The 12,722-nt window shown below is 51.3% G+C and overlaps 1 protein-coding gene across 1 annotated transcript; it reads left to right on the top strand.

The window, feature by feature from the left end:
• The first annotated feature begins 10,967 nt into the window (after positions 1 to 10,967).
• On the top strand, positions 10,968 to 12,091 carry LOC148877451 (enoyl-CoA delta isomerase 2, peroxisomal-like). Its single transcript, XM_088941352.1, has one exon. It carries the CDS (start codon positions 11,124 to 11,126, stop codon positions 11,850 to 11,852), a length of 729 nt encoding a protein of 242 aa, XP_088797478.1. The 5' UTR covers positions 10,968 to 11,123; the 3' UTR covers positions 11,853 to 12,091.
• Positions 12,092 to 12,722: the final 631 nt, after the last annotated feature.

Consider the following 12,722-nt stretch of genomic DNA (forward strand, 5'->3'; position numbering starts at 1 on the left):
AAAAACTGCACTCCTCACAATTCATCGATTTGGCTCTTGGCTTCTCTTTGCCCAGTCTCTCACATAGATGGAGGGTGATTTGGCCCGACCTCGTCGCTCAGGTACACGTAAACGTGACATAGCTCAAATGGTGACTCAGCACAACGGATAAGAGCACAGCTCGGTGGGGAACTCCCACAGAGCTCGGCATGGCAGCTCGGCGAGTAAACTACTCATCGGAAGCCGCCTCGCCCGCACCTCCTCCCCGGGGGCAAGGGACTTTGGGGGTCCCGAGCTCGGGGTGCCCTGACCCCTTTTTGAGACCCGAGCTCCTCTCAATGGACTTCAGGTCACCCCCAAGCCGAAACGCACTGATTCCTCTTCAAACGCCCCGAGGCACAAAGACCTCGGGTCGGCTAGCTCGACACAACCAGCAGCAGGCAGCCCGTCACTTAAGGGATAGCCCAGCTCAGGGCAATCCACAGGAGGGAAGTTCGGCATACCATAGGATGGCTTCCTGTCCGACCGCAGTACTTGACAAGCCTGAGAATTGCAGACATGTCCCCTCGCCACACCTGCCACCTTTAGGAAGGCATCCCATGCCTAACAGACACGTACCCTGCACGATGGCCCTGCACGTGCCACCTCAGCCCTGCCTGTAGTGGCTGCGGCAGATTGACAGTGGCGGTTATACCTGCCCTGTCAGAAGTCAGAGGGCTGGGAGCAACGGAATTCTGCTATAAGGAGCTCACCCTCGAGGAACAAGGTATCTTGAATTACCAGCACAACTTGCACTTTAGCTTTCGCTTTCTTTCAGGTTCTTACACACAATACTAACTTAAGCATCAGAGCGTTCCCACCGGGAAATCCCTCGGGAGTTCTTCATCTCTCATTCAGTTTCAGGTACCCCTGAGGAGCCACTCAAGTGCCATCTAGGAGTGACCAGATTGTGCTACATCAATTGGCGTCGTCTGTGGGAAACACTTCAAAAGGCCTTTCTCCCTAAACTTTTTCGGTTCCTTCTTCTTCCTTGAAACAATCCAACGTTCATGGCTTCCTCTAGCAATATCGGGCGAAGCACAAAGATGGATAACTCTAGGGAACAATCTCAGCTCCCTACTGTTTGTATCGGACAGTTTACCGTCCCCCTCTCAGTAGACGAAATCCCTAGTTTAAGTGTGCCTCTCATAATGGCACCTATTGTTGCCCCACTTCCAGCTACAGTCAGAGCAACGTTCACCGAACCCTCGGTTGTGCCCCTGGCGGCCAGCCCGAACCAACTGGAAGACCTACTGCAGTGCATAAGGGCCATGCAGGCCCAAATGCAACAATTCCAGCAGCTCCAGCTCTATCAGCAGCACGTACTGCACCAGGTCTCCCAGTACCAGTATGGCTACCCTGATCTCGCCGCGGGCGGACAGGTTGGGAGGACCCCGGTCGGGCAGGTCTACGTCGCCCCGGCAGTCAAAGCTTGGAACCCCGATCCTAGAGAACCGGTTCAAAATCCTAGCAGCAAACTCCAGGCAGGCTCCTTCTGTCCGCAGCCATCACCAGCGGACCAAGCTACTCTCAGCGCAAACAGTCCTGGATAGCACGGAAGTGAGCAGCACAAACGCCGAGCCCGTCAGGAAGCAGAAGCGCCAACGCCGAGCTTGCCGATCTGTCACCCGCGATTTGCCCGAGCTCATGGGCAAAGAAGAGGTACGCTCAGCCGAAGCCAAAGCTCCCCTTCTTTTAGTTCCGTCCCCCCTGTCTTCTGAACTTTTGGCAGTCCCGATGCCCAAGGATTTCAAGCTCCCTCCTCTTGATAAGTACGACTGGTCGTTCGACCCGAATGATCATGTAGACGCCTTTCCGTCATAGATGCACCTAGCGCGAGCCAGCGAGTCGTACATGTGCGCGGCCTTCTCCACTACTTTTAGAGGAGCAGCCCGCATGTGGTACCCAAACTTGGGGCCCAGATCAATGAAAAGTTGGGCGCAGTTCGCGCAAGCTTTCACATCCCACTTCGTCACCAGCAAACGTTGCCCGCGAACTGAAGAAAGCATCTTCAACATAGCGCAAAGGGAAGGAGAGTCTATCAGGAGTTATATCAAGCGGTTCAATGACGCTTGTATGCAGATACCGCGCCTAGATCCCGCCATGTGCCTTGCAGCGGCCAAGAAGGGAGTAAATCACAAAGAGTTCAAATGGCATATGGTCGTCAACCAACCCGCGACCATAACCGAGTTTCTAAAACTTGCAGATAAGTTCATAGCCATTGAAGAGGAGATCAACCAGAAGGGTGAGGGCGCACCGGAAAAAAAAAGAAAAAGAGAAGAGCCTTCCAGTCAAGGGGACACCCGAAGAAAAAAGGAAACAACTCCGGGTCCGAAGCCGGGTCAATTGTTCCGAGCTCCTGCACCGGACCGAGCTGATTATACCCCACTGAATGCGAAGCAGGCTAAAATCCTTATGGTAATCAAGGACGCCCCTTACGTGAAGTGGCCACCCCATCTGAAGGGGAATCCCAATGAGAGAAATAAGAGTTTGTATTGTAGTTTTCACAAAGACCACGGTCACAGCACCGAGAACTGTAAAAACCTCCGCGATGAGATAGAAGATCTCATCCATCGCAGATATTTGAGAAATTTTGTATAGAACAACAATAATAACAATAATAATGGTAATAGAACAGGTCGGCAAGGGGAGCATGGTAGAGATGCTCCAGAGTCTAGCAGCAGGCCTGCCGAACAATCGCAGAGGCAGCCTCCGAAGGAGAGGCCAGTTCATGAGACCATCCACATGATAGTGGGAGGTTCAATCGTTGCGGGTTGCACCTCAGCAGCAGCTTAGACGTCAACTCGTGAGGCCGTCCAAGAAGAGCAGAACCCCCCAAAGTGGCCGAAGATGGGAGATCCAATTTTCTTTACAGAAGACGATGCCCGAGGAGTTCACTACCCCCATGATGATGCGCTCGTGATAAAGCTGAGGATCAACGACTTTGAGGTCAAGCGCGTACTCGTGGACTCAGGCAGCACAGCCGACATCCTCTTCAAAGCTGTGTTTGACCAGCTTTAGTTGCAGAGAAGCGATCTAAGGCCTACTGACACCCCTTTAGTGGGTTTCAGCGGAGAGGAAGTCTGCCCCCTTGGGAAAATATCAGTACCTGTAGAGATCGGCACATGGCCTTGTGTTGTCAGACTCGAACACAGCTTCCTGGTGGTAGTGACCCCCTCTCCCTATAATGCCATAATTGGTCAACCGATCACCCATGTCCTACGGGCGGTGGTCTCCACATACCACCTAGCTATGAAGTTCCCAACAGATTTCGGTATGGGAGTAGCGCGGAGCGACTAGCTTGAATCCCGTAAGTGTTACATTGCCGCCCTAAAGGGGGAAACCAAGGTGGTCGATGACCTCGAACTGGAACGACCCACAGAGCAAGGAGAAGAGTGAGTCGTGCCCACAGAAGAAACGGTCGCAGTCCTGACCTCGACAACAGACCCAGCTCGGATGCTCCAGATTGCCGCTTCCATTCAGGAGCCCCTACGATCCGAACTGGTAAGTTTTTTACTTCAAAATTTAGATGTTTTTGCATGGTCCACGGCAGAAATGCCCAGTATAAACCCTAGACTCATAACTCACAGGCTGAACACCGATCCTGTAGTTAGGCCCGTTAGATAGAAGAAACGCAACCTAGCCCCGGAACGGTGGAAAGCGGTCGATGAGGAAGTCGAGAAGCTCCTCGCAGCGGACTTTATAAGAGAAGTCCAATACCCGAGCTGGGTAGCCAACCATGTCCTGGTAAAGAAGGCCAACGACAAGTAGCGCATGTGCGTCGACTACACCGACCTGACCGGGCTTGCCCGAAAGACTGCTTTCCGCTCCCCCGAATCGACCGTCTGGTGGACGCGACCTCAGGGCATGAGTTGCTCAGTTTCTTGGACGCCTATTTGGGCTATAACCAAATCAAGATGGACCCGACAGACGAAGAAAAGACTACCTTCATCACAGAGTTCGACCTCTACTATTACAAGGTTATGCCCTTCGGGTTGAAAAACGCAGGGGCAACCTTTCAGAGACTTGTAAATAAATTGTTTGCGCCGTTAATCGGCAGAAATGTAGAATGCTATGTAGACGACATGGTCGTCAAAACTCAATTCTCGCATGAATTAATACAAGACTTGCATTCTGTTTTTGAAATTTTGCGTAAGTTTAACACGAGACTAAATCCGAACAAGTGCGTGTTCGGTGTGACCTCAGGTAGATTCCTAGGATACATCATTAACCAACGTGGAATTGAAGCCAACCCGGATAAGGTTAAGGCCATCTTAGACATGAGACCACCCCGTAAGTTGAAGGAGGTTTAGAGGTTGAATGGCTGCATAGCCACTCTGAGCCACTTCATGTCCAAATCGGCGTACCGTTGTCTACCGTTCTTTAAGGCAATAAAGAGCAAAGGGTTTGAATGGACCCGAGACTGTCAGCTCGCATTTGACGAGTTCAAGAATTACCTCGCTAGTGTGCCGATCTTAACTCGGCCCGAGGAGGGTGACGTTTTAGAACTGTACCTCTCAGCAAGTGACGAAGTGGTCAGTTCAGTACTAATAAAGGAAGTAGACCGGGTCCAACGACCCATCTATTATGTTAGTAAAGTATTGCAGGGAGCAGAAACGAGATACCCCGAGATGGAGAAGCTAGCATACGCGTTGATAATTGCAGCTCGAAAGCTCCGCCCATACTTCCAAGCCCATACTATTATCGTCCTTACCGACAAACCTCTAAGGCAAGTCTTGCTTAAGCCCGAGGTCTCTGGTCGGTTGACGAGTGGGCCATTGAGCTTAGTGAGTACGACCTCCAGTACAAGCCGCGAACTACCATTAAGGCTCAAGCCTTAGCAGATTTCATAGCCGAATGCACATTCAGCTCCGAAGTTCCCAGTTCGGTTGAGTGTGAGGCTCCCACCTCGGGTGAGCCCGAAGCTCCCGGATCGGTCGAGTCCGAACCCCATGAAGTAGTAGCCAGTGTGGCACCTCTCCTAGCTCGGCCAACCGCGAACTGGGATGAGGAGCCTTGGATCCTTCACGTAGATGGCTCCTCGAACCAACAGGGCAGTGGTGTCGGAATAGTTATACACGGCCCAAGCGGCATAAAACTGGTGTATGCGCTACGCTTCGAGTTCGAGGCATCCAACAATGAAGCAGAATACGAGGTGTTGATAGCTAGACTAGCTTTAGCCAGAGAAGTAAAAGCCAAGCACATCGTTATCTGCAGTGACTCCCAACTCGTGGTCAACCAGGTCACCGGCGAGTACGAAGCTCGCGAGCCAACCATGATCGACTACTTAGTCAAAGTCAGAGAGGCCTTGCTCAACTTCCAGTCACACTTCATCAGACAGATCCCTAGGTCAGAGAACGCTGAGGCCGAAGCCCTATCCAAGCTAGTCAGTACTAGCGACATGACCATGAGAACCGTGTACATAGAGGACCTGCCTCGGCCTAGCATTCTCAGGGGGCAGAGGAGGTCGCTCCCGTCATTCAAGCAGAGCCAAGCTGGATTGACCCACTTGCGAGCTTCTTGCTACACGGGAACCTCCCTATAGATCACAATGCAGCCAGAAGGGTGCAGCGCCAGGCAGCCAAATACGTCATAATAGACGAGCGGTTGTACAGGAGATCCTACACGCTCCCCTATCTGCGTTGCTTGCGACCCACTGAAGCCGAGCTCGTACTCCCGCGACATTCATGAGGGTCTGTGTGGCGGACACCTGGGGGGCAAGGCCCTCGCCCAAAAGACACTTCTACAAGGATACTATTGGCCAACAATGAAAGCAGACGCTACTGAGCTCATCAGAAAATGTGACAAATGCCAAAGACATGCCAACATTCACCACCAACCCGCTGCCAACCTCAAGTATCTCACTAGCTCGTGGCCCTTCACGCAGTGGGGCATTGATCTACTCGGGCCATTCCCGCCAACAACGGGTGGAAGAAAGTTCTTATCAGTGGCGGTGGACTATTTTACCAAGTGGGTGGAAGTCGAGCCCCTCGTGACGATCACAACCCGAAATGTCCAAAACTTCTTTTAGAAGAACATCGTGTGCCGCTTTGGACTACCTCGGGTATTGATTTCCGACAATGGCAAACAGTTCGAAGACATTAGATTTCAAGAGTGGTGCCGAGACATGGGGATCCAACAAAACTTTACTTCAGTCGCGCACCCCCAAGCAAACGATCAGGCAGAAGTCACGAACAGAGCCATCCTCCGCGGACAAAAGGCACGGCTGGACCGAGCTAAAGGATTGTGGGCAAATGAACTACCTAGGGTCCTGTGGGCCTACCGGACCATGGAGAAGACCGCCACGGGAGAAACACCCTTCAATCCCACCTACGGCACCAAAGCAGTGATCCCTGCAAAGATCAAAGTACCTACGCTACGACTACAAGAATACAGTGATCAGACAAACGAAGATGAACTACGTACCAACCCCGATCTACTCGACGAAGTAAGGGACCTCGCGTACATTAGGACTGCAGCCTACCAGCAGAGAGTAGCTCGGTACTATAATGCTAGGGTCAAGAAGCGGAACCTCCGCGTTGGCGACCTAGTTCTTCGTAAAGTCATGGTACCTGAGCCCGGTGCTGGCAAGCTCGGGCCCAACTGGGAAGTTCCTTACCAAGTGAAACGAGTGCTCGGGTAGGGAACGTACGAACTCAAGACCCTCGAAGGGAAACAAATACCTCGAGCATGGAATATTGTCAACCTAAGACAATACTATTTGTAAGAATCAAGTAGGCCACGAGCCACTCCTCGGGTCTAAGGGCCAGAATACCGAGCTAACATGACCTCGGCACATAAGATCCAGCCGCCACTTCGGCCTGGGTGAGATCTAGGAGCGGAGTACGGGTCCCTCCCTAAGCCTAAGGGCCACAAGAAAATCCCAGCTGCCACTTCGGCATAGCAAACCAACAAAAACCTGGTTATCTCTAACCCTTAAGGGAAAGACAGCTCGGGTGTGAACCCTACGGTGCCTATACCCTTGCTGCTCTCACTCAGCTCGATAACCCGCGCAACCCGAAGTAACACAACTTCACTCGGTCACCCCTACCGCCAACTCAGCGGCTTGACAGCTCGGGTAGCCCACACATTAAATTGACCTACTTGGAGTCCACTCACACTTAGAAATATTTTCGCAGTCAGAGATACTTGAAAGAAACTATATTTTATTAACAAGAGTTCAAGTACAAGAGTTTTTACCCGAGCTTGAAGGCCCAGGATGATACATTTATAGTTCAGAAAAGGAAAAGATTAAGTTACAGACATAAGGAGCAAACTACTTCGGGGGCTCGCTGCCTTTATCAGGGACGATGTTCAGACCGGCGTCCTCCGCTCCATCTTCGGGACCTTCATCCTCGGAATTGGGGTCGTCTTTTGACTAACGCACAATGTCGTCAGTGATCCGCGAAGTGGTGATGGCGCTCGTATCTAGCTCGGGGTAGAGGTGCCTAATCAGCTACCGACTAAGCTTGAAGCCCTTACGGTAGGCCTTCGTCATCACATCATCAAATCTCGAGGACTTGACGTAATTGATGATGACTTAGGTCTTGGCCTCTTCAAGAGCACCTTCGAAGATTGCGGTCTTCTTCTTTATGTCTTCCCGGAGGTACCCCACTTCATGCTCCAACCTCCCCTTCGCCTCCTTGAGGCCTTGCACCTCGAGCTTCAAGGCATCCCGCTCTGCTTTGAGGCTGCTTACTTCGAGCCCTAAGGCCTCCCGACCGACCTTGAGGCCGTTCACCTCGGTCCTCAACCTGTCCTTGTTTCGGGCCAGCTCCCCCTTCTCTGCCATCAATGCCTGATAAAGCTCCTTTGAGCTGAGGCATCACTCTCCAGGCGATGAACCTGACAACGAGCTGCCCTCAACTCGGTGTGGGCAGCACAAGAAGACTCCTCGGCCTCTAGAGCACGCCTTAGGTGCCGGTCTGATTGGAAAGTCAAGGCGCGAATGGCAGTGTTCACCTGCAAAATGGAAACCAGTCAAAAAAAAGGGGGGGGAGAGAAGAGAAGAAGGGAAAAAGAAGAGAAACTCACCACCATAGTATGAGTAGCAGCTTGGGCGCCGAGCTGACCAGGAGTGAGTTCGGCCCACTCGCTAACCTCCCCTGGATATGAAGCAAGTGTGCTCTTCTTCAGGCTGCACTTGGGGTTTAGGACGGATTGGCTCCCCTGACCCTCCGAGCTGGAAGTCGTCATCTCCACATCGTGAGTGGAGCTCTCAGAGGTCTCAGCGGTAGCGGGATGAGCACTTTCCCTAGCAAGCTAGGTAGGATTGGTAGTGGCCTCGGCGGGCTCAACAGCAGGTTTCTCCGTCACCACGGGCTCCTTAGGTACAACCTCCTCTTCCAAGTCTACGATGGGCACAGCTGCCACCTCGGGCCCCGAGGCAGAGGTCTACAGAGGTCGAGGCTCGGCTGGAGCTGGCGGGGACTCAACGCGCGCCTTCTTTACCACGCGCTTCTTCCTCTTCATCTGGCGAAAGAGCCTCTGGTTATCTATCTTCTATGCCTCCAGGGACCTGCGGTGAAAGACAACATCAGTAACTCGAAACAAATGTGTGAGCGGAAAAGCCGAAGTGGGAAAAACCTACCCGGACTCAAGCCCGCTCGGACGAGCTTCTACTCGGAGGTGAAGTCCTTATAATGTAACCCGAGCCTAGCCAGCGACTGGAGCTCCTTCTTAATCTTCCCGTCCAGGATGACACCATGGTCTTGAACGGCTATCCTCCAATCGGTGGGGAAGGGTCACCCCGTGCTACTCCGGACTATGAAGTAGTCTCGCTTCCAAGCTGGGACTTTGCTCGGGAGCTTGTGCATAAGCTTAAAACCTAGGCGGGGGGACAGGTAGTAAGACTGCCTATGCCCGGGGAGAGCGCTCGAAGCACTCTTCTTTATGGCCAATATCGTACTAAGGACATCCAAGTCTATGGAAAGGGAACAGTCAAAACAAAGAGAAATGAACCCCACCACATTCCGTATGGAGTTTGGGTGGAGTTGGTCCAGGGTAATGTTGAAGTGTACCAACACCTCAATGATTAAGGGGTGGAGAGGAAGTCTGACCCTGGCTACCAGTTGCTCCCTGAAGATCACGATCTCATTGGGATCGTGCTCCCATGGGAAGTTATCGGTAGGAAGATTATACAAGTACTCGCTGGGGAGGCGAAACCTCTGTATGAGGTCCTGAAGCCTCTCCAAGGTCATGGTGGAGGAACCGAACTGATCTGGTTCCACGACCTCGGTGGGAGGTAGACGCCAGATGACCTGAAGCCACCCATACTTCAGACGGCTAGGTAGCAGGGGGACATCCCGAGTCGAGTTGCCTACCTCAGGCTCGTCGATGATGTCATCTACACTAGACGACATACCGAACTAGAAGGGAAAAGGAAGCTCGGGAGGACTCACCTAAGAAACGCAAACCAGGCTAGAAGGACAGGACAAACTGGAAGACCCGAGCTAAGAAACCCTTGGTGCGAGCTCAAACACTAGCGATGGAGGTTTTGTGGTGAAGAAAATGGCCAAGGGACCCCCTAATTATAGCCGCAACCGCGGGATCTTCGAGGCGAAAACGATTTAGCGCGTTTTTGACATCCGCGAAGTTCGCGCGTAACCCGGACGTGACCCGGACCTCTTTTCGGTCGAGCCAGGCGCTAGACCGATACAGCTGGACGGAACGCACGGCAATGCAACACAAACACCAACGCCAAACCCACCCGGCGTGTCATGACCTCCCCGCGCTAGGTCACCGCCTCCAGCACAGGGAGTGGGGGGCAATTGATGGAGGGTGATTTGGCCCGACCTCGTAGCTCAGGTACACGTAGACGTGACCTTGCTCAAATGGTGGCTCAACACAACGAGCAAGAGAACAGCTTGGTGGGGAACTCCCACCGAGCTCGGCGTGGCAGCTCGACGAGTAAACTACTCGCCGGAAGCCGCTTCGCCTGCACCTCCTCCCCAGGGTCAAGGGACTTCAGGGGTCCCAAGCTCGGGGGGCCCTGACCCCTTTTTGAGACCCGAGCTCCTCTCAATGGACTTCGGGTCACCCCCAAGCCAGAACGCATCGGTTCCTCTTCGAACGCCCTGAGGCACAAAGACCTCGGGTCGGCTAGCTCGGCACAGCCGGCAGCAGGCAGCCCGTCACTTAAGGGATAGCCCAGCTCAGGGCAATCCGCAGGAGGGCAGTTCGGCATACCATAGGATGGCTTCCTGCCCGACCGCCGTACCTGACAAGCCTACGAATTGCAGGCATGTCCCCTCGCCGCACCTGCCACCTTTAGGAAGGCGTCCCACGCCTGACAGACACGTACCCTGCACGACGGCCCCGCACGTGCCACCTCAGTCCTGCTTGTAGTGGCTGTGGCAGACTGACAGTGGCGATTATACCTGCCCTATCAGAAGTCAAAGGGCTAGGAGCAACGGAATTCTGCTATAAGGAGCTCACCCTCGAGGAACAAGGTATCTTGAATTACCAGTGCAACTTGCACTCTTAGCTTTCGCTTTCTTTCAGGTTCTTACACACAATACTAACTTAAGCATCAGAGCATTCCCGCCGGGAAACCCCCCGGGAGTTCTTCATCTCTCATTCAGTTTCAAGTACCCCTGAGAAGCCACTCAAACGCCAACTAGGAGTGACCGGATTGTACTACATCAGCTTCTCTTTGCCCAATCTCTCACACTCTCTCTCGTGAAAACCTCTAAACCCCTACTGCCATTGCGACCTTCAAGTAACGAAACTGCATTCTTTCATCTCATGATTCTCATCGTTTAATGTTTTGAACTGTGTTTTGAAGATTCAGTTGGCACAGGAAACTGTTTAAGAAAGGAAGACGAACAACAGTTCCAATGCCTTTAATTGATAATTTTTTTTTCAAAAACATTATCATATTCTAAGTTATTATATAAAAATTATTATTTTTATTGATATTAAGGGAAAGAAGAACATCGGATATCTGCCGTACTTATAAATAGTTATTATATAAAAATTATTATTTTTATTAATATTATGAGAAGCAGATCCCGTTTAAAAAAACATAGCTTTTTCACCTTCCACCAATAAATAGTTTGACGGAAAGAGTGAGAAACAGCATAGGGATTTGGGGAGAGAAGACGATGGCGATGTGCACGTTAGAAAAGCGCGGTAACATTTTCTTTCTAACTCTAATCGGCGACGATGAGCACCGGTTGAACCCCAAGCTCATCGGCGAGATTCGATCAGCTCTAAGCCAAGTTCGTGCCGAGGCCACGCGCGGTTCGGTCCTGGTCACCACTGGCCAGGGCAAGTTCTTCTCCAATGGCTTCGATCTCGCTTGGGCCGAATCCGCCGGGTCCAGCGGCTTCCTCCACCGGCTTCACCACATGAGCGGCGGCTTAAAGGCAATCATAGTTGACCTGCTCTCCCTCCCTATGCCCACCATAGCTGCCGTATCGGGCCACGCCACTGCTGCCGGGTTCCTGTTCGCGCTTAGCCATGACTACGTCTTGATGAGGAAGGACAGGGGGTTCCTCTACATGAGCGAGCTGGACATCGGGCTTACCATTCCCGATTACTTCATGGCGTTGTTGAGAGAAAAGATCCAATCGCCGATGGCTCGGCGCGACGTGGTTCTGCAGGCCGCGAAGGTAAAGGCGGAGGAGGCGGTCAAAATGGGGATCATAGACTCGGCACACGATAGCGCGGCGGAGACTCTGGAGGCGGCCCTGCGCATGGGTGAGACGTTGGCCTTGGCCGCTAGGAAGTGGGATGGAGGGATTTATGCCGAGATACGGAAATCGTCGTTTCCGGAACTTTGTAGAGTGCTCGGGCTACAGAGTAAGACCATCGTCACACCACGGCTTTGAAGAATAAATAAAAGAAGGGACTAAATACAAAATGAAATTCTCGGTGGTAGTTTTCGGCGGTGCTTTGGCGTCGGCGGGGATATAATACCATTCTATGTTCTCCACGCTTTGTTTTTTCAAATCCAATCTCATTAACGTATTCACCATACAATTCCCCTTTCATAAATCAAGTTTAGACTGTGTTGAATTGAGCTTTTTTTTCATAAATCAAGTTTGAATAGTGATCTGTTATGCTTGAACGGACAGAACAGTCGTAGGCTTGCATTAATTGTGGTATGATGGGCATTTGTTGAAATTAAAAAAGTGGGAGTATTGCCAAAAAAAGAGAGAATTGATGCTTTGTAGTTAGAATCATGTATGTAATTACTCGGTCCTTAAATTAGTGTTGTTATATTCATGAGATTTATATGAATTTCCCTCTGCAGTCATGTATATCTAGATCTTTCCACTATTGCCTTAGAGGTACACTTTGTGAAACCAACATTTTGAACCATGCATGTGGTCATTTCTATAACATTTTTCACTCTAATTCATATAGCCCTTCTCACAGGTAGCATATTCCATGATTCAAAGTTTCAAACCACATGAGATTAGCTGCATTACCAAATGTAATGAGCCCAATAATTACACAAAAAAGCTCTGAGCCATGCATATTTTGTTTGGTCATAAAGAAAATAGCAACAGCAATGGCTTATATCAGTACACTGTTTATTGTCTCAACTGCTATGACCATCTGACAGAAATAAAACTCATTTTAGTGGCTTGAACTCAAAACACAACTCTACCCGACTGATTCCTCTCCAGTCTCCTCCCTGGCGTCTACGTACCACTTTAGCCAAGTATTGTTTCAACTCAAAACAATCAAAAACC

This window comes from Nelumbo lutea, chromosome 1 (assembly GCF_056320005.1).
Source record: "Nelumbo lutea isolate HS-2025 chromosome 1, American lotus-T2T, whole genome shotgun sequence".
Taxonomy (NCBI): domain Eukaryota; kingdom Viridiplantae; phylum Streptophyta; class Magnoliopsida; order Proteales; family Nelumbonaceae; genus Nelumbo; species Nelumbo lutea.